Source organism: Rana temporaria, chromosome 2, assembly GCF_905171775.1.
Source record: "Rana temporaria chromosome 2, aRanTem1.1, whole genome shotgun sequence".
Lineage (NCBI taxonomy): Eukaryota > Metazoa > Chordata > Amphibia > Anura > Ranidae > Rana > Rana temporaria.
Genome location: NC_053490.1, coordinates 136,843,262 through 136,864,195, shown reverse-complemented (window position 1 = coordinate 136,864,195; position 20,934 = coordinate 136,843,262). Strand labels below are relative to the sequence as shown.

At 43.4% G+C, this 20,934-nt stretch overlaps 1 protein-coding gene across 1 annotated transcript in view; it reads right to left on the bottom strand.

Moving 5' to 3' along the window:
• Nucleotides 1-20,934, bottom strand: part of LMBR1L (limb development membrane protein 1 like) — a 98,953-nt gene that overhangs the window by 43,586 nt on the left and 34,433 nt on the right. The window contains exons 2-3 of the mRNA XM_040341163.1: nucleotides 16,927-17,011; nucleotides 8,294-8,327 (exon numbers count right to left, since the gene is read on the bottom strand). Of these exons, the coding sequence (XP_040197097.1) occupies nucleotides 8,294-8,327; nucleotides 16,927-17,011 (119 nt within the window). The remainder of the gene's footprint in view (nucleotides 1-8,293; nucleotides 8,328-16,926; nucleotides 17,012-20,934) is intronic.

The window sequence follows — 20,934 nt, the reverse complement described above, 5'->3', positions numbered from 1 at the left end:
ATAACTTCCCAAAGTGCCGACCATGCTTCCAAGAGTGCCTCCCAGCTCACCATAGTGGCCCCCACAACAGTGTCCCCCAGTCCCCTTCAGTATCCCCATTCCCTATAGAGCCTTCCAACATTATTCTTCACAGCTAAGGGCATTGAACACTATGGGAAAACGTACTGGGTTTCGGTCTCAAAATGTTTGGGACCCAATAGCCTAATGCATTGCGACTAACACCGTTCCTTTCCTGGACAGGCATACCAAGTATATTATTTGACCTTTTTACACTCCTCCCTTCTGTGTCGCTGTGAAAGGGGCAGGGAAGGCCCAGACAAGCGACGTCTTTCATCTACCAAGTGATTCATCCATTATGGAGTAAGTCTAGTATGATGGCTATTCGACAGCGTGGCAGATTTATGGACTGGTATTGTAGAAGTCACTGTTGGCCTAAAGGTATGATATCTGGAGGATATTAGCTTCACTGTACAGCGATTTAGAACATACCAGGCCCCCTTGGAGGGTCTAGATAATTTACAAAAGGTATACTAACCATTAAATACTAGAAATCTCTTGTGATGAGCCTTTAACGGACATTTGACAGGCATTAGTTCGCACTCATTTTACCGGGATATGACATGGGCTCTGCAAGTACCCTTCCACACTGGAGACCAGGAGAAAGGAGAGTTGAAATCCCGGTCTATTAAGTGACCACAAGTTGGGGATCTGCAATGCGAAACCTAAGTAATTGACCGGTGATCTGCCGATATGGTTCCTGTTATCAACATGGTTCCCCCCTTGACTGCGCAGGTGTAATCCGAGCTGACGGAAATCACCGAACTTGAGCAGCTGTAGCAAGAGGTCCAGGGCGACGTGGAATTTGCTGTAAGTGGCTCTTTTAACATCCTCCAATCCATGGGATGGTAAGGAATGAGCCTGGATGCCACCCAAAGTTCGGAGATTTCCTTGGGCTTCGTCTGCGCAGTCAACCATATCGATAGGGGAACTAGCTCGGCAAGACACCGGCAACCACATAATAGCTCCACTCCTTTGCCTGCTGCTGCCTCACTCAGCAGGTAACCAGTTCCTGTCTGCCTTCAGTCTTACGATCACGTATCATAATAAAACTCAGGCAATCAAATGTGAAACTTCTACAGAATATTTCACCATCTGTAATATTTTGAAAAAGTTTCAGGACCTCAATTTATATAGAATGTTGGCTTATTTTCTTCCCCCCGTGACATTTCTTGCTTTTGCCACATAAAATCTAAATTTAAAATACTCAATTTCCCAGGGCCCCGATTACATATTTAACTAGATTACCAGAACAGCAAGTCTAATAGCTGTGCTACGCTTTTCCCAAAAGAAAAAACGAAAAACCGCATCTGTCCCAGTTTTCGGTCTCAGAAAAATGAAATAGCAGATCCTGTCTCTGTACTTTAAAGTGACACCAAACAATATCCTTATTCTCCAAAAATAATCCATACACAGTCTATTTGTGTAGTACAACTTTTCCCTTCCATTAAAAAATATATATACACTGCAGCAATTAAATAACTATTCGTTTTCCAAAGATTTAAAAGTCAGCAACTACAAAAACTATAGCTGCTGACTTAAGATACTGACAGTCACCGGCCCAAGAGTCCAGCGCTGTCCTCACTGGGGCCAGTTCTTCTGTCTTTGGAGCCCTGGTGTCACCATCTTAGCTGTGACTTCTTGCCCTTTCACAGCCGCCTCACCACTGCACATAGGCTAGATCATGCCGAGCTGTCGGATTGTTCCACAGCCTCCTCAGACTTGTAAAGTGTCCCGGGAGGTTGTGGGTGAGAATTTGAAGCTTACCCAATTCTCACCTAGACATAAATAGAAGTGGGAGAGGGTGCCTGTAAGAAAAAATGGTACCAATTCTCAAAAGCCCACATTTTTTAGAGGAGGAGGAAAGCCAGATCAGTTTTTATTTTTTAAGTGTTAGAACCACTGTCAGGTATTTCTCATACAGGTTTTCAGTGTTGCGAGACTTCCTCCCCTGGCGACACCCATTACCCTCTTTGTCCTGATGTCACAAAGTTGTCACTGATGCAGTGAAGAGAGTTATTCCACTGGAGTGAAAGAGCACATAAAAACAGGAGGAGGTTCTAATCCTTTCTATTAAAAATGAACTAAATCAATGTACACTTAAGAGGAAGTAAAGTCTTCCTCTGTAATTGTACCTACAGGTAAGCCTATAGTAAGTACCTGTGGGTACTGTAAATGTTCCCTAAACTTGCACCGTTTAGGAGATATTTACTATACGAGCTACCGCCGACGTCAAGAAACGGCCCACTCGTGTCACTTCATCGGGACCCATGCGTGATAAGTAGCGTCATCGCGGCTCCGGCCAATCACAGCACCGGAGCCCGCAAACCCGTAACTCCGGGAGAGATATCGGCAGTGGGAGGGGAGTTGCAGGCGATGTACTCTAGGTACTTGCGATGCATACTAGCTCATTTTGACCTTTGTCTTACAGGTTTTTTTCTTTTTTCCCCCGGAGGTATTAGGATGTGGCATAGTGTATTATAGTGTTGTACATAGTACCACTCTCTTGAGCAGTGATTCTCAAACTTTCTCCTGCCGTGACCCCTTGATGAAATTTTCCAAGTTGTGGGGACCACTAAAATACATTTTCCTTAGCTTGGGTTGTCAGCACCCAAGGTAAGGCAAGAAATTTGCGCCTCTAACCCATGAAGATTTAGCACTCCCCAAGTCCCTTCTAGTATTAAAACCCCTTATAATACACATTTTAGGATGTACCACTCTCTCTCTTGGTTCTCCTTTCTTTCTTTCTTTTTTTTTCTCCCATCCCTCTCACTAGGCATCTTTGTGCTTTCTCTTATTCTCTCTCTCCTTTTTTCTTTGGTCCTCCCCCTCTTTTCCTCTCCCTTCCATGTATTCTCCAATTGTATTCCTTCTCTTACTTCTTGGTGGGGGGTGTCAGTGCCGGCGGGGAGTTGGGATGGGTGGCAGTGCCGGCGGGGAGTTGGGATGGGTGGCAGTGCCGGCGGGGAGTTGGGATGGGTCGATAAGCTTGTGGGTTGATGGGATCAGTGGCAGTGCGGGGGGGGGGGGGGGGGGGGGGGAGTTCTAATCAGCCAACTTAGGTGCTCTTGATTAAGGTCATCTGCTAATCTGAGAACTGTAGTGGGGACTTTTAATGGCAACTCTATTCACAGCCTCGTAGTGTTACCCAATGTGCCTCCAGCTATGTGGTGTCTCGCAGCAGTCACACCTATGCCAAAATCAGGAGATAGGGTCTCCATCGGCTCCTCACCGGTCAGCTTACCTCTAGTCTCTCCCCCCACCCTTGCCATGAACTAAATAGGGGGCTACGAAGAGGCAGACTGGGCAGCTTGCGGGCTCCAGGGACAGCCCTGCTGGGCAGCAGCGAAAAGGCTGAGAGAGCGGTGCGGGCTTCAGGAACAGCTCAGGATTCAGTGACCCCTGGCAAATTGTAATTTGACCCCTCAGGGGGTCCCGACCCCCAGGTTGAGAACCACTGCTCTAGAGAAACCTTATTTCTCATTTCATTCTGAAAGAAAGCCAAAACTTAATGTCAACTGTCTGCAGTAATCTCCAAAAAGTTTAACCCCCCCCCCCCCTCTTTGTTTTGGAGACATCCATTGGATTTCAAATAACAGGCACATATTTGACATAAATTCGTCTAAATTTCCATCCTGGTAGAGTATCCCTTTTAAAGTCCCACTGATGAACTCCGTTTCATTGTATAAAGATTAGCAGACAAAAGGATGCTATCACATTTCAAAGCAGTGGCGGCCCGTCCATAGGGGGCGCCCGGGCGCCGCCCCCCCCCCTCCTGTAGTCACCAAAAAAAAAAAAATGAAAAAAAAAAAAAAATGAAAAAATATTTTTTTTTAAAACGGCCCCTTTAAGAAACAATGTCATTCAAATTTTTTTTTCTTTTTTAAGTTCACTTGGGCGCTGGTCACCAGTGCCCTATGGGAAGCACCACGTCAATGCAATCACGAGATTGCAGACGTGGCGCTTCATTTGCGGGCTTTTAACCCGCCTTCGGGCGCAATGCAAACTGCCGATTAGCTTCCGTCCGTATAATCACTATGGGCTCTGGGCTGGAGGATTGTTGTTTGCATCGTAGCTGTTACTTCCGGGTTTTGTGGAATAGACAAACCGGAAGTGATGTCACTTCGGCAGATCAGTTCTTTGCATGGCCCGAGCGGAGCTGAAAGCAAGGTAAGAAGACAGAGAGAGCCACACTTACCATGCTAAGATAGTTTGTCCTTGCTAGATCGACCCCACACATCCCACTCTGATCACCAATGACTGTGTGTGCAGTTTTCTGTACAATAGTCACTCCTCCGGCTCCAGGCTGTCCACTCCTGATTCAGATGTATTTAGTATTTGTGCAAGGCAAGGGGTGCGTGCATGTTCCTGACCTGTATAACCAACACATGCTTCCTGGGCCAACTCTCAGCAGGCTGGTGCTGTGCAATGCATTCACCTGATCTCCCCTGGAAAGGATGTAGAACTACAAATACCAGCATGCTATTGTGTATGGCTCCAAGGTGGATGGGTGTCCAGGTGTTTTCCTAGCACTGCAGGGACTTGTAGTCCCATACATGGGAGATTGCATAAACCAGAGTCCTAGCAGAAGATGAAGAACTACAAGTCCCAGCATAGGGCTCCAAGTAAATAAGTGGTCATGTGATGCTGGGACTTGTAGTCCCTTACCTAAGAAAATTGCATGAACCGGAGTCTTAGGAGGGAGAGGCTGGAGAACTACACATCTCAGCAGGCTGGTGTGCAATGTATGATCCTGATCTCCCCAGGAGAGGGTGGAGAACTACAAGTCCCAGCAAGAAATAGTATAGGGCTCCAACATAGATGGGTACACATGTGATGCTGGGACTTGTAGTCCCAAACATGGGATATAGCATGAACCTGCAGAACCTAGCAGAGGATGAAGAACTACAAGTCCCAGCAGGTTATAGCATATTGCTCCAAAGTGGCAGAGTTTCCATGCGATGCTGGGACTTGTAGTCCCTTGCCTAAGAGAATTGCATGAACCAGAGTCTTAGGAGGGAGATAATGGAGAACTACAAATCTCAGCAGGCTGGTGTGCAATGCATGATCCTGATCTCTCCAGGAGAGGGTGGAGAACTACAAGTCCAGGCAGGTTATAGTATAGGGCTCCAAGGAGGATGGGTGCCCGTGCGATGCTGGGACTTGTAGTCCCATAATTGGGAATTTCATGCACCAGATTTCTATGATGCTAGTATTGTAGTCCCACACATACATAGGGAACCAAATCAGCCGGGGACCTAGCAGATTGTAACTTAAAACTCGAAGGATGATGAGTGGTCATGGCTTTTTTTTTCCAATGCTGGGACTTGTAGTAGTGTTGTAAGAAGAAGAGGCTGTTGTCTGGAGGAGCGTGTCTGTCTGCCCTGTCACCCTGTGCTGGTCTGAGGGGGGGTGATTGCAGTGTCCTCCACCCCCTGCCATGTGTATAGGGTAAAGCACTGTAGCTAACCTGATTGGGGGGGTTGCAGAATGCGGATTTTGTGCGATTTACAGGGTGTAGAATGCAGATATATGTGATTTACTAACATTTTTTTCATTTGTTTGCGTGATCTGTAAGGCTGCGCTATATACCATGATCTGTGATGCTGGGGCTGTATACTCTGTCCTTTGATGCTGGGGCTGTATACTCTGTGCTGTGATTCTGGGGCTGCATACTCCTGACACTGAGTGGAATAAGGGGAAGGAGTGGGTGGATTCTAAAGGGGTGTGGCTTATGAGAAGTGGGAGGGGCCAAACGTGGAGGGACGGGGTCTTGCGCCCCCTCATCCTAAATCTTCACCAGCCGCCACTGTTTCAAAGAGAACGCAAACTCCCAAGAGGCATGATGTAAAGTAGAAAAGTTCCTGCTTGAGAGATCAAGACAACAGGATGAGAGCCCGTCATGGATCACAGGAGACCAAGAGCTCCGAAGACACAGTGAATCCATGTAACCTTCTCTACTTTACTACCGCTAGGTACTTGGGAAATATGACTCCCCAACCAATGCAAAAAAAAAAAAAAAAAAAAGCCTGCCAACTCATCACGGTCTTGATTTTGCAAATAAAATTAAAACAATGTATACTATAAAAGTACCAGTAAAAACATACAATGCCGTAGGAGAACATTCGGTTTACTGCTGTAGTGAATCAGTTAAATTAAGCTTTAAAAAAACAAAAAAACGCCACAGTAGCAAGTTGAAAGTCTAAAACAGTAGACATGTGCTCAGATTATATTCCTAGGACAGCGTGGCAGAGCAAAGGCCAGGCACATAGGAAAGCATCAACAAGCATGATAAGGCAGCTCTTATCTAAGCAATGTCCAGCCATTACTCATAGAAATTCTACTTGGAAGGTACACAGTCCAGTAACAGCTAAAGCAGAATCTTAGATCAGCTAAAATAGTGATAGGTTAAACAGATGTAGGTCCTCAAAGTAAGCAAATTCTGCTGCTGTTAAATGTCATTTCATTATTAGACCCCTGACCCCTCCAGATCTTAGGAGCATAAGGGGCATAGATAACATTGCTCATAATTAGAAGATAGATCTGGCTATTTATTGCAGAATATAATGGGAGATGGTGGTCAGTCCATTACCCTCAGAGGCTAGCCATACACGCATAGATGTCTCTCCTTCAACCTGTGAAAGTTATTGCATTCAAGCAGCCCAGACACCCACAGCTGTCAGATTACCCAAATCGTGATTGTATCCAGTCTGGCCAAAAGCGTCACACCCAGCTCCTTCAATTTTTTCATTCAAAGTTGTTGAACTGGGTGGTACTGATCATTTTGAACATCACTTCCCAGATAAAGTGCATGCCACAAATTCTGGTGGGGCCTTCTACAAGGGTGCCTGCTACTCATATGCAGGGGACAAGTAGAGGGCTTACAGGACTTTATGCTTTGAAGAAACACCTATTCTTGAACAAAAACTAGTCAGAAACTCAAGCAGTTAAAAACTAGAATATGATGAAGCATTGTGTTCAGTAAAAACTTAATCTCAAAGTACACAGTAGATCCAGATATATCACAGGTGTCAAACATAAGGCCCGTGGGCCGAATCCGGCCCTTTAGGCCACTTCATGTGGCCCTTGAACCTCTCTCCAGCCCTCTTTCTGGTCCTCCTCCAGACCCTTACTTTCTGCTTTCAAGCAATGCATCCAGCTTATTCCCAGCAGCAGCATAAGGAAAGGGGGGTGCACTGTGATGTAAGGGAGCGTGAGGGACTCAGCTTCTGATGGTGGGGTGGCTCTCGACATCTAATGTAAGGGGATGTGCTGCACATCTTATCTTACAGATACAACCAGCCCTTTTGAGGGCAATCATAATGCTGATGCGGCCCACGATGAAATTGAGTTTGACACCCCTGAATATATTCAACAGATGAAGTTGAGTTTTACACTGTTCCACCCTAAACATCCCCCACAGAAGAGCACCCATCACATTCAAAGAACAAAAAGGGGGGGCTCAGGAGGTAGGGCAATTTTAGAAGAGAAAGTGAGATTTTCATATATAGTCACCCAGATCTTTCTTGGACTACCACCCCCAAACATCCCCCCCCCCATATCCTTCATCCCTACTGAATCCAGGGGTTCTTCTCCCCACAGGCTTCTGCTTTTTTTTACTTTGACATGACTGTCAGAACAGTTGTATTATCCATACCCAAATCTCTGGGTATGTAGGGACCACAAGTCTCATCTGCCATTGCAGCTGAAAGACTCGCAGTTCTCAATGGAGCCAAGTGTGGTGACCCCATCATACTTGTACATCCATTGATACTTCCTCCAGCCCAAAGTCTGTACTTTGATAAAATGTTACTGAAGTTCTAGCCCCTTCCCCACTCTTTTCAAGTCCTTGAAAAAAAAAAAAAAAAAAAAAATGACCGGAGTTGCACTTTAAAATGTGAAGCACACATCATCATTGTGATAAGTACATTGTGCAACAACACACATTTTAGATGCACAAAGGCTCATAAAAGTCTGACAATGTGACATAAACAGAGTGCAATACAAATCATTCATGTATACATCTGCCAAAATACATATACAAGATACAGAGACTTTGATAAAAAAGGTCAGACATCTATTAAAGCACACTAAAGCAAACACGTAAATATTTGATCGGAGTTGAAGCATCACACAGCTGCTGAGAAGGTGCTTTAAAGATTCAAAAACCTTTTTCTGATTTTCACAGCTTGACATCTTAGTTCCCCAAAAGTCAAAAGAAAAGAAAAGCACTTACGCAATTCGGTTAACAGCTGCATCTTCAAGGTCAACTGTAAGAAGCAAATAATAAAAATCAGATTAATGTCAGATGACTTGTATAATAAAATATGTCAAGCCAATACATAGAACACTAAACAGTATATCGACCTCAGGAATCTGGAGCTTCTAAACAGTCTGGCATTTCTCTTGGTGCCCAAATTCCAAGTGTCCACCCCTGGCTCATTGTGAGGGCTCTCAGGAGCTCAGAGACATGTATATCTACTGAAGATGGTTTGCCGATCACCTTAATAGAACCAGAGCTGCCATTTAAAATCTTGTTTCGGTGACTAAAGCAGCCTCTCTCAAGCTTTTTAAAATAGGAGGAACCTTTGAAATAGCTCAACGTGCATTAGTGTGATGGTTAATAGGAAGAATGCTTCTTACAATTGTGGTCAGCGGGAAGTTTCCCCCTCTTAGAAAAAGCTAAAAGATCATTGGTGTCAGCGATTACTTATCTGGGAGACTAATTGCTCCAGGAACCCACACAAACTTCTGATGGAGTTCCACAGAACCCTGGTAAAGAAAGGCCTAAAGAATAGGTATACCCAAAAGGTTTGGATACCAATAGCTGCATACTTGTTCCAGACCAAGGACTTGCTAGGTAGTAAAGCCAGGAACATGAAGACAGCACTTTTAAAGCACACCTTCAAACAAAAACAAAAAAATTTCCCCATGCAGTGGGGCTGTGTCTGTACTGCATGGGTCAACTGCTTGTTTTTCATTAGAGGGGAGACGAAAGATTTACTTACCTAAGCCTCCCTGCACCATGTACAGCACCCCTGCGCACTGTGCTTTATCATGAGTAAGCACAGTGTAGCTGTGCGAAATTAGTCCACCTCTAACTGTGGTGTGTCATTGTTTGCGTGGAATATTCAATAAATGAAGTTCGATGTGCAGCCAATTTCTTCCTTCAGTCTTCTACAGCCGGCGAGCCGGAGCATGCACCCGTGTGAGGAGTCTTATAATATTCATTATAATATAGGAGAGGAGGGTACCAAAAAAAAAGACCCGGAGGAAATTTAAACTGTGCTTATAGAGTGTAATAACACAAACATAGTATAGAAAAATAATAATTGATTGTCTTCTGGACATATGGTTCCCATTCTCCTGCAACGTTGTGTGCTTCTTTCCCTATTTTGCCTTCATTTTCGAAGGGATCTGGTCTCTTGTGGTAAGCTTGCTTGCGCCAGTATTTTTGCACCCATACATGTGAACTGATATTGTATTATATATTATTTATGAATTATCATGTATACTTTATCTACAAAAATGTATATTGTGCTGTCATATATGCACCTACATTTACTAATTCTCTGTTTCCATCCTTTGTATATTTTTTGTTTCGTGGTATTTTGTAGTATTGCCTGTTCAAGCTCCTGAAGAAGCTCTATTTGGAGCGAAACATGTCGAGCGATTCAATACTACAACAGGTCTTCTCACATCTTTGAAGTTCAACAACCTCAATATTATCGGATGGTTTTTATTATAGATTTATTGTTAAAAAATAAAATTATTATTTTTCTATACTAGGTTTGTGTTATTAAACTCTATAAGCACCGTTTAAAAGTCCCCAGGGTCTTTTGGTACCCTCCTCTCCTCTCCTATATTATATTTTACTACACGGGATAAGGTGCTAGGATTTGATGGTCTGTATTCCACAAAATTGTTTTATTACAATATTCATTGTGCCTGGAGTCTCTCACCTGGAGCGGCGATTTTCCTTTGCCGTCCACGTCAGGTTTTTATTGTTGCCTGCGTCTTGCTAAGGAGATTTACCCAATTTGTCCTGCATATTATTATCGCTTAAAGTGAAAGAAAATCCCAAATTTTGGGTTGTCACCAGAGCATTAATCTTCCAAAGGGGACACCAATACTGGTGACAACCAGGGATTCTCACTTCCTGTTTTGGCTATTGGACAGGAAGTCCTTACATTGGTTCAAGCTGAACCAAAGAATTCAGCTTTAACAAATGTGGATTATTTTTGCTTGGTTTTGCAAAGCCCCTCTGGGTTTACGGTTTGTCACTTTAGCTCTGTGTGCATAAGTGATCCAATAATAATAATAATAATAATAATAACCACCAACTAAACATCCAAATCCACAGTGCTAAAATAATAATAATAATAATAATAATAATAATAACCACCAACTAAACATCCAAATCCACAGTGCTAAATGAATAATAATAAGTTATATTATTATTTTGTAATAATAATAATAATAATAATAATAATAATAATAATAATAAATAAAAAAGGAAGAAGATTTAAGCAGAAGCCAAAACCTGGTGCCACATAAATAGCCTATCTGAAAGATAAATAACTTTGTGGTTTATTTAGCCGCAGCTGTAAAAGACGGAAGATAATGCTACAATATTACCTCTTGGTGACTACAAATAACTGAGCCCATGTACACAGAAGTATCCAAGTACAGAAAGCAAGTCTGACATATCTTACCCAATACCGACTTATAAATAGAAACTTTGAGCCGGGGTCTGGAAAAACTATCTTCCAAGTAGAACACAGTATCACAATGGGGGAAGGAGACCCTTCAAGTTATCCGAGTGCTCATGTTTGATCACAGTGACAGGCTCATGAATTGATCTGATCCTTAAATACAAATAAATCCTTAATTATGGAGACAGCAAACATGATAAAAGCACCGTAGAAAGTTGGTGCTCACTACCTGATCAAAGTGACTTTGTTCAGATCATGCAGCGATTGTCATATCTATGGGTACCTTTAGATCACAAAAACGATGATTGAATATATATATTGGAATATTTCAGTACTGTTCCAAGATGAGGAAAACGTCAGGACGTTCGCTCAAGTACAGACATTAATTTAATTGCAGGAGCCAATTAACCTATCAGCAGGTCTTTTGAGTATAGGAGGAAAATCTGAGTACCCGGAGGAAAACCACCACACAAGCACAAGGAGAACAAAAACTCCATGCAGGTAGTGTCATAGTTGGAATTTGAACCGAAAAAAAAAAAAAAATCTGCTATGAATGTACATATGCCATAGGATGAGCATAAACAGTGACAGGTCTCAATTCACTTATTTTAGCTGCAAGTATTTCATTCAAAAAGATGAAATGGAGATTCAGCTGGTAAAAGCCTCTTGCGCTCAAAGTGTGATTTCATCAGCAAAAAAACCTTATCCTGCACTCCTTTTTGAAACTCTGTTGCCTCAATGCAACTCTCCAACCATGCATATTACCCCATTTGTGTGTTTCTGCAAATACAGAAAAATACCAGTTTATTCTGTGATAAATGCAGTGCGCTCATAACTTTCTACGCACCGCTTTCTGCACGGAAATCCCAAGCAGTATTATCTGCCATGCCTACTTCAGTTTGTTGACTGCAGAAACCTCCCCTCTATGTATTAAGGCCCAGCACACACACTATAAGAAAAATCTTTCCTTGATGTTCCTCAGTTATACCGACAATGTTGCCAATTGCACAAAAATTCTTAAATTATTTTTTGTTGTTGGACGTATAAACGTTATAGCTTATGTTAGGAAGTAATGTACATGTGACCCTGTAGCCATGCCTTTGGATGCCAGTTGTGTTGGGTATTATTCATGAGATGAGTATTGGCATCTGCATTTTTTTTCTTCTAGGGGTGTTTTTGGAGATTTACCACTAATTCAGTGTCTTTGGAATCATGTATAGGATTATTCCTTTGTCGATATTCCTTCCGATCATGCGCAGTCTTTCGTATCTTTATACAGAAAAAACGTACACACTTGAAGAAAATAGTGCTATTCACGTACGAAAAAAAAAAAAAAGCTTTGGAATTTGGCAAGTCGGAATCAGAGGTCGAAAGTTGTGTACACAGTATGCAATCAAGCGATCGGTTTGAATACTAAATAGTTCATCCGATATTCTTAGTGTGTACCCCGCTTTAGAAAATAATCTGTGTTACCAACAAAATCCCTGGCCTAAAGCCAGCCAGAGGTTGTGCGATTTTCTTTCCTGCAACCACGGATTACAGGAAAGAAAATCACTTGGTTCGCCATCAACACAGACTGTCCCTTCCTCAGAGGTATTGTGTTCTCCCAATGGGGGGGAGCTATCCCTGCCAAGAGAACACAGTGATTATTGGTAGTGGTTATAGCCACTGGCAATAATCGCATGAAAAATTTCACATGCTGGTTGTACCCAAGGCAAATCGATCAATCAACTTGGGTACAATCAGCCTGCCCATACATGGTTCGAATATCAGCCGATCCCTGTGCTAAACTAGCCAAGATTCGAGCCATCTATGGCTTAAGCAGACAACATTGTTCCTTTAAAACAGTACAAATCAGTGAATGTTGTCACCCAAGAGACATGTATGTTACTGGCAGGATCACCCGATAAAAATAAAAAGGGGGGGGGGGGGGGAAAAAAGCTTTTCGTTTCATCAGTTCAGTCATGTTTTTTCAAAGTTTAGCTGGTGGATGTAAAAACGGATGGAAAACCAATGTAGAGTCCTTAACCACTTGAGTCCTGGAGGCATTTTGTCATGCAAAAACAGACCGTTAGTCCCTTTACATCAGTTTTTCATCCGATCTGTTTTTTGTAATAGGGTTCTGATCTGCTCCAAGAAACGGATGTTGACAAAAGCAGATGTAAATGGACGATCGGTTTATATCCGTTTTTCCACAGAGATGCATTGATGGCCGTTTTTAATCCGTCAACGGATCGATGAAAAACAGACAAATGATCTGCATGTGTGAAAGGGGGCCCTAGAAAATACACATTCAGCTGCCACATCTAAGGACTCATAAGGAGCACCATATATTATCCATTTTGTTTTTGGGTTTAGATGCACTTAAAAAAAAAAACAGAAATGAGCAAACAACATTTATGTGAGGTCTGCAGAGGTGACTTTATTTGAGCTGAAAAAATAAGATCTAAAATAATCAAACAATGCACAGGAACTAAGAGGTTTCCTGTGTTTGTGAACTAATAATCTGCATTAAAATATTCTTAGGACAACACCAACATAAAACTATAAAAAGTAGAATGACTGTGTGGAGAACTTGCATAATGTTTTTCCTACTCCGACAAACAGAACGGAAAGGAGACCCCTCAACTTTAGCCATTTAAAAAGTGTGCATGTGTGACAGTAGGAAAAAGAGGAAATCATTACAAAGAGCTTTTACAGCAGGGACAATGTAGAGTCACGTCCCAAGAATTCAACTGCAAGCTTGCACTTTTTTTTTTTTTTTTTTTATTGTCCCCATGGGACAAAAAGTCAATACTGCCAAAGTACTGAATCTCAGAATGTGTCCATGAGAATGATGCATGAAGACAGAGCCAACAATATATTCCTAAATTTATACAATGGATATGTTCACCTTTTCATAAAAAAAAAAATGAAAAGTTCAACTAACTCAGAACACCATCCCTGGTCTCCGCTGCTGTAAACGCCATTTCCTAAGCGAACCAATGCAACGGGCTCCAGAAGCCGGGTAGCACCATAATGCGCGCAACGGTCACTGGTCAGCATGGTCATGCACTTACCAATAAGCGTCTTTCTTCTGGGACACCTTCCTGGAAGAAAGGTGGCTCAAAAGCATTTCTCATCGGTCAGCGCGGTCATGTGGCTAACCGTGCATTACAATGCCATACAGTTTCAAGGGCAGTATAGTGAAGTTTTTAAGTTTGTGGCCTGTTACACAGCCTTTTTATGAAAAGGAGGTGGTCGCTTATTGAAAAGTGTTGAACCGTGTATTTAAAGGCTAATGGCAGCTTTAGCAACATGTTACATCTGTATTTGGGGTACAACAAGGCAGATAGCCGTGTCATTCATTCACAGTGATCTGATAATAAACAAACTACAAATCCCACTTGCCACCTACTTTTTTTTGTGAACTTAGCCTTTAAAGTGACACTAAAGGTTCAGGGGTTTAAAAAAAAAAAAAAAAAAAAAAAAAACACACACATGTCAAACTTACCTCCACTGTGCAGTTCATTTTGCACAGAGTGGCCCCAAACATCCCTTTCTAACCCCCTCTGGGAAGCGCTCTCTCCCGAGGGGGTTGCCTTGCGAGTGTGCTCCCGTGTGATACACTCAGGGGCCATAGTCGCCAAGTGTATCACTAGGCCCCGCCACGGATTTGACAGACAGCAGCGGGAGCCAATGGCTGTGCTACTAGCAATCATCCAATGAAGAGCCAACAACAGCTGGGGGAAAGCAATGCGGGATCGCGCCTACGGAGATTCGGGGCTCAGGTAAGTAAAACGGGGGCTCGGGGGGGGGGGGGGGGGATTGGGGGGTGACTGCAAAGTGTTTTTTCACCTTAATGCATAGGATGCATTAAGGTGAAAAAACACAAAGCTTTACAACCCCTTTAACGCAAACACCTTTTTCTAGTATTGGATATAGTGAGGAAGGGTTAAAACCTATACAGGGTTTCTTTTTCTGTATGTGCCCCTGTTTGAGAAATTCAAGTTAAACGTTTTAGTTGTTACCAGGGTAGGATATTTGGGATAATCTCCAAAATGGGATCAGCTGTCTTAGTGACAACTGCAAAAGGTGGGATTTCAAGGGAATTCCTTCTTCAGGGACAGGAAGTAAGAAGAAATATACCCAGTAGGCCTCAACAGGATAAAGGTTTTAACCCTTCCTAATTCTATCCAAACATTAACAGTGTGGCTGGAGTTTTTCTTCAATATTGTACTTTGTGTACTGTAGCAGTTGTGCTACTTTTTCTTTTGAACTGCAGTCCCTCTTTTTCTATGCACTGGTCAGTCTTCAGCTTTGTGCAATTCTCAATATCTCATTAATGTGCATTATGTTTCCAAAAGATGAACTTATCATATGTTACATGTTTTGCTCGATTTTAGGGTGCAACATGTTCCCAGTGCTGCAGCTGCACCCTGCCCAGCCCCCCCCCCCTCCCTGTGGCAGCAGTACGGGGAGAAGTTCCCTATACTAGTTGTCCCCATTTGAAAACAGCATGGCCGCATCATTCAGACACACAGCTCTGCATGGGTGTGAATGAACTACAAGCCCCCGACATCCATAGCGGCGGTCGGCTGGTGGTTTTCAATGAACTACCACAGCACGCCACAGTTCATTAAATGTTTCTGTTAGGGAGTATCGGCTTACTCATACAGCATGTACGGGTAATCAAATACACCGACAGTGTGCGAGAGACCTGCATGGGATCAGCGATCTGCTGATCGCTGTTGCAATGCTTTCCAGGCTCCTACAAAAATAAATACCCATTTTTTTTTACCTGCAAAAGAATGTGCATTTATTTAATTTTCTTTTAAAGTGAGTTAACCTTTAATGTTTGTATGCACATATATGGGTGAGCCATATTCCCTCAACATGCACAAGCTCCTTTCTGCTCTGCCATGCTACAAAATGGGACAAAAAGTTGCTGTGCTTTAATGTTCCTTATTAAGCCTCGTACACACTATTACACCAATGTTAGTACAGTAATCTCCCCTGCTGTTCTGTTGTGTTCTGACAGGGGGGCGACCTCCCCACCAGAACACTCTGGTCAGTGCTCTAATTAACCAGCCGATGCCACCCAACATTCGGCCCCTGTGAGTACTGGGTTTACACTTTGATTAAGTCATCCAATTAAAAAAAACAATACACTCCCTATGTGACTTAGGCTGGCCATAGACTGTGCAAATTTGTTTCCTTCAGCCACGGGTTGCACAAAATAAATTTGCACAATTCCCTCATCAACACAGACGGTGCTGACAGGGGAATCAGCAACTGTCTTCCCCCAGCGGGAGAAGACAGTGATCATAGGCTCTGCTGGTGGTCCTGGCCCGTCCCTACTGCCAGGTGCCCCCATAGCATGCAGCTCGCTATGGAGGCACCCGGGCAGGCTCGCTCCTGAGCTGCTGCTGTGTGTGTGTGTGTCCATTCACACAGAGTGCGGCTCAGCCCCACTCTCTCTTTGGCTCACTGGCAGGAGCCAATTGCTCCCACTGCGGTTTCAGCCAGTGAGGAGGAAGAAACCTGGGAGAGCTGTTGCTCTCTTGCAAATCGCTGGATCGAGATGGAGCTCAAGAATTAGGAGGGGGGGCTGCGGCACATGGGATACATGAAGGTAAAAAAAACATTGAGCATTTAGAAGCACTTTAAACGATGTTGACCCATTAGAAGCGATCCAAGCAATACACGGCACAAAAGCACACATCTATTCCAGCTTCAGAAGCTTTGGTCAACTTTTGGAAACCCGTTAGTTAAAATGATCTCCAAGTTAAACCAAAGCTTTGCAAACCTTGAGCCAATGCATGCTTCAATGATGCCTTGCTTGTGCGGATTTGGTGCCATATTACACTAGTGATTCGGTCACACAACTCGCCAGGTGTCAGCTCATCGTCTTTTCTATAGTGCTGCCAAGCCAGCAAGATGTCACTCCGTCTCGGCTTCCATTAGGTAAAGTGCAATTGTATTTCAGGTGGTGGTGTGATATGACCCTTAATATTTAAAGCGTGTCTATACAAGCCCTAAGCGCAGTTTATCGTTACACGGGTTGTATTCTTCTGCCTTATAGTACTGTGAAGGCATGTTCGCATAGATGCTGTATTAGCGGTGTATCACGTAACTTGACATCTGGAAACGCTAAACTGAATGAATGACTCACCTGTGGTGAAATCAGCATGTTTCTTGAACTTGGTGATGACCATATAGGAGAGGAGGTAGAGTGTAGCGAAAAGCAACGAGCAGATCTGCCAAGAAAAAGATAAAATAAAATATCAGAACATTATTTCTTTAACAGGACATCAGTGAAAAATAAAGATAACAGACATAAAGAAACTACAGAAGAGACAGAAAGCAAGACCATAACGGCTGCCAGATGACATCTTTGAGAATCACTATGACCCCTTCACATGGGTGGTTTCGATCACACAAGGTCCATTTTTTGGACCTGTGATGGATCGAAGGTAATCGAAATATAAAAAGGGACACCAGATTCTAAAAACAGATGGACAGATGCCACAAAGACATCCATTTAGTTGACTAAATTTCCTGCCAATTAGATGGGACACAGCCCATATAAAAGGCTTCATTCTCACAAAACTCACCAAAAAATGTATTTTCACAAAATCAAGTTACTTTCAGCCAAGACCAATGTGATTGGTGACAATCACAAGGATAAAATAAAGATCCTTACCCTCATGGTAAATCCTTGTAAATTGAGACAATATAGCTTTCAGCTGGAAAAGTCCATAAAACAATGGGTGCTGGAAACTATTCATAAATAGAACTAGTAAAATCTAACATTACAACCATACATTAGCAGTGGTACTAAACCAAAGCAACAGCAATTAGCTATTTTAGGACTGCAAGAAAGAAAAAAAAACAAAATCATTTATTTTCTGTGCAGAAGACAGTAAATCTGGATGCGGTTTATTAAAAACAATGATTGATTAAACTTCTACTTGACCAGCAATGATGTGTAAAGTAGAGCAAACCATAATGGAGAACTAACTGCATTGTAGGCATCTTAAAAGATATGCTGTTGCTGCAGTATCTGCAAACAGAGTCCCATGGGCCAAATAGGGCCCTTTCCTTGCCTTTATCCGGTCTTTGGGGCACTATTCTGCACACCGACACCAACAAGGAGGCACAATTCCTTCCACTGAAACCAAAAGTGGGCAACCATTCCCCTCACCGACACCAGCATTTGGGACATTTTTTTCCCTCACTGATGGGGCATTATGCCTCCCACCAATACCAAAAATGGGGCACTATCCCTCCCACTACATTTTTTTCACTCCTGCTGACATTGGGGGGCATTTTCTACTTCAACGCCGGTCCTAAGTGCAGCTTCAGCCTAGTCCGCCGCGATCCTGGGAAAGGGCCGCGGACTAGGCCGAAGCTGCGGCCTTGCCTAAAACATCCTGCCTGCAGCTCACCACGATATATGTATGTTCAGAATGCAGGTACTCGCTGTTCCATTACTGAAAACAGGGCTCTAAATGAGTACCACCAAGTAAAACGTTCTGCCCCCATCCAGTTACAGCATATTTCAGTCAGTTCCCGTACTGCACCACCTCTTGCTGTCTTTTCAATAGTTGCTAGGATGCGGACAGCTAAAACGCACAATGTTATTGGTTGCTAAGATGCAGACGACTGGGCAGAACAGTGTCAACTGTTGCTAGGATGCTGATGGCAAAGCCACACAAGGTCATGCTTTTCCATTATGCAGATTAAATTGGACGTCTGCAACACAAGCACCAATAATGCTGTGCAGCCCAGCCAACTGCGTCCTAGCAACTATTGATGTTGTGAGGCCTGGCAGCCTGCATCCTGGCAACCAGCGACGCCGTTGCAGCCTGGTCATCTGCATTTAAGCAATGAAAGGAGAGGGGTGGAATAGGAAACTGGATGAACTCCCTCTAGCTGACAATATAATTATAATAGAGGACATATGCTTTACTAAATGAAGGCAGACAGTACAGTTACAATACAACAGAAACCCCTGCTCAGAGTCTGGAATGTAAGGAATAAAGGGATTCTCTTCACAAATCAAAAATAGACTCAGAGAGGCCAATACAAGTATTTGCACATGAATGAGAGCGACACAGGGTACAGAGACCACCGATTCAGTACGACGGCCTGCCAATTAGCATTTTTCAGAGGAGAGGTCAGCAATGGCAGCCTCCATATTTCCTTTAATCAGCAGATAACAGTCTAATAAAAAATTATTATTAACTCCCCCCCCCCCCTTTTATAATGCTTCCATTGTCAGGGAACAACAATTTACCAACATGCTAAAAGACTTCTACTTTTCCATGCCCTATTGCACTCGTCACTCACTCCTGTACACACCGCACTCTGGTATCAAAAGCAGAATGTAATTCTGTCACAACACTTACTGCATTGGCTACAACTTAAAATGCAATTAGGATACTCAAATTTTTTTTAAAAATAAATACTTTTAAGCTTCTAAATCCGACTTTTACTCATGGACCCTATGAAAGGCATTTCTGTCTGTGTGCAAGCTGTACGCTCATAAATTCGAGAATATTACATCATCTATGTTGCATCACTGATTTCCTATTAGGAAATGTATACCGTACGTCAGTTCAAAAAAAATAAAGCTTTGAATCCTCAAATAACCGCAGGAAGAGATTAGGTTAAAGCTGGGATTCCACATTGGCCAGGCATGTACATGAAAAGGTTTTAAAATTATCCTATCCTATGAGACAACTGTCCGCTGACATCTGATCAGATGAAACCAGATGGAAACCCTATTTTCTATCCGTCTGGCGGATCAAATGAAAACGGATAGGCGGTCCATTTTTTTTCCGATCCCCCAGAGAACAGTGGGACTGTGACAGGTCTGTCTTTCCACAGTGAGCAGAGACGGTCCTGTCATCTGCTGGCTCAGCGGGAATCAACAGAGCGATCCCTGCTGAGCAAGCCGAGCCTGTCAAAATGGACGTGTATGTGTGTAGGGGCCTAAAGGCCAAACAACTTAGGCCCCTTTCACACATGCAGAACTGTTTTTACAGCAGGGATCGCTCCATTGATTCCCGCTGAGTGGGCAGATGACAGGTCTGTCTCTGCACACTGTGCAGGGACCGACCAGTCAGATCTCCGCTCTCCTATGGGGATCGGATGAAAACAAATGGTCTGTTCATTTTCATCCGATCTGCCAGACGGATGCAAAATAGGATTTGCATCTGTCACATTTTAGCAGACAGGATCGGAATGGGGGCTGATCACGGGTGTCAGTGGACATGTCACGGCTGACATCCGACGCTCCATAGAGATACATGGAGCGCCCATTCAGATCCGCCTGAAAAAACTGACAGGCGGATCTGAACGGTCCGCATGTGTGAAAGGGGCCTTAAAGCGGGGGTTCACCCAAAAAAAAAAAAATGTCTCCGTACTTACCTTTATATTCTGATTTTGTCCAGGGCTTCCGATGACTGCGGGACTGGGCGTTCCTATCCCTGCCTCAGGGTTCTGATGACTGCGGGACTGGGCGTTCCTATCCTTCGGTTCGATGATTGACGGCTTATGAAACAGGTCCCCTGTCGCACAACGCACGTCACCAGATTTCCGGAAATAGCCAAGCTGCGAGTCGGCACTATATGGCGCCTGCCGTGTAGAGCTGACTGTGCAGGCACCGTATAGTGCCGGCTCGCAGCTCGGCTATTTCTGGAAATCTGGTGACGCGCGTTGTGCAACAGGGGACCTGTTTCACAAGCCGTCAATCATCGAACCGAAGGATAGGAATGCCCAGTCCCGCAGTCATCAGAACCCTGAGACAGGGATAGGAACGCCCAGTCCCGGAGTCATCAGAACGCGGAAGCCCTGGACCAAATCAAAATATAAAAAAGGTATGTACGGAGAAAAAAAAAAAAGACCTGCCGAAAGAAAATGCCCTTACTATACTTAGTCTAATGTTAAAAATTTGTTTTTAGGGTGAACCTCCACTCTAAGGTTTTGGATGTGTGGGTAAGTGTTAAAACTCGTCAGGGATTTATTTCTAGATCTCTGCTGTGGAGAATAAGCCTGCATTTGTCCTGGTGGGGAGATTAATCCAAAAAGTTTATAAAATTTATAAAAATGTACGCTCACTTTTCATGTTGTGTCTATGGCACAGAAAAAGCAGGAAAAAGGGACCACAAAACTA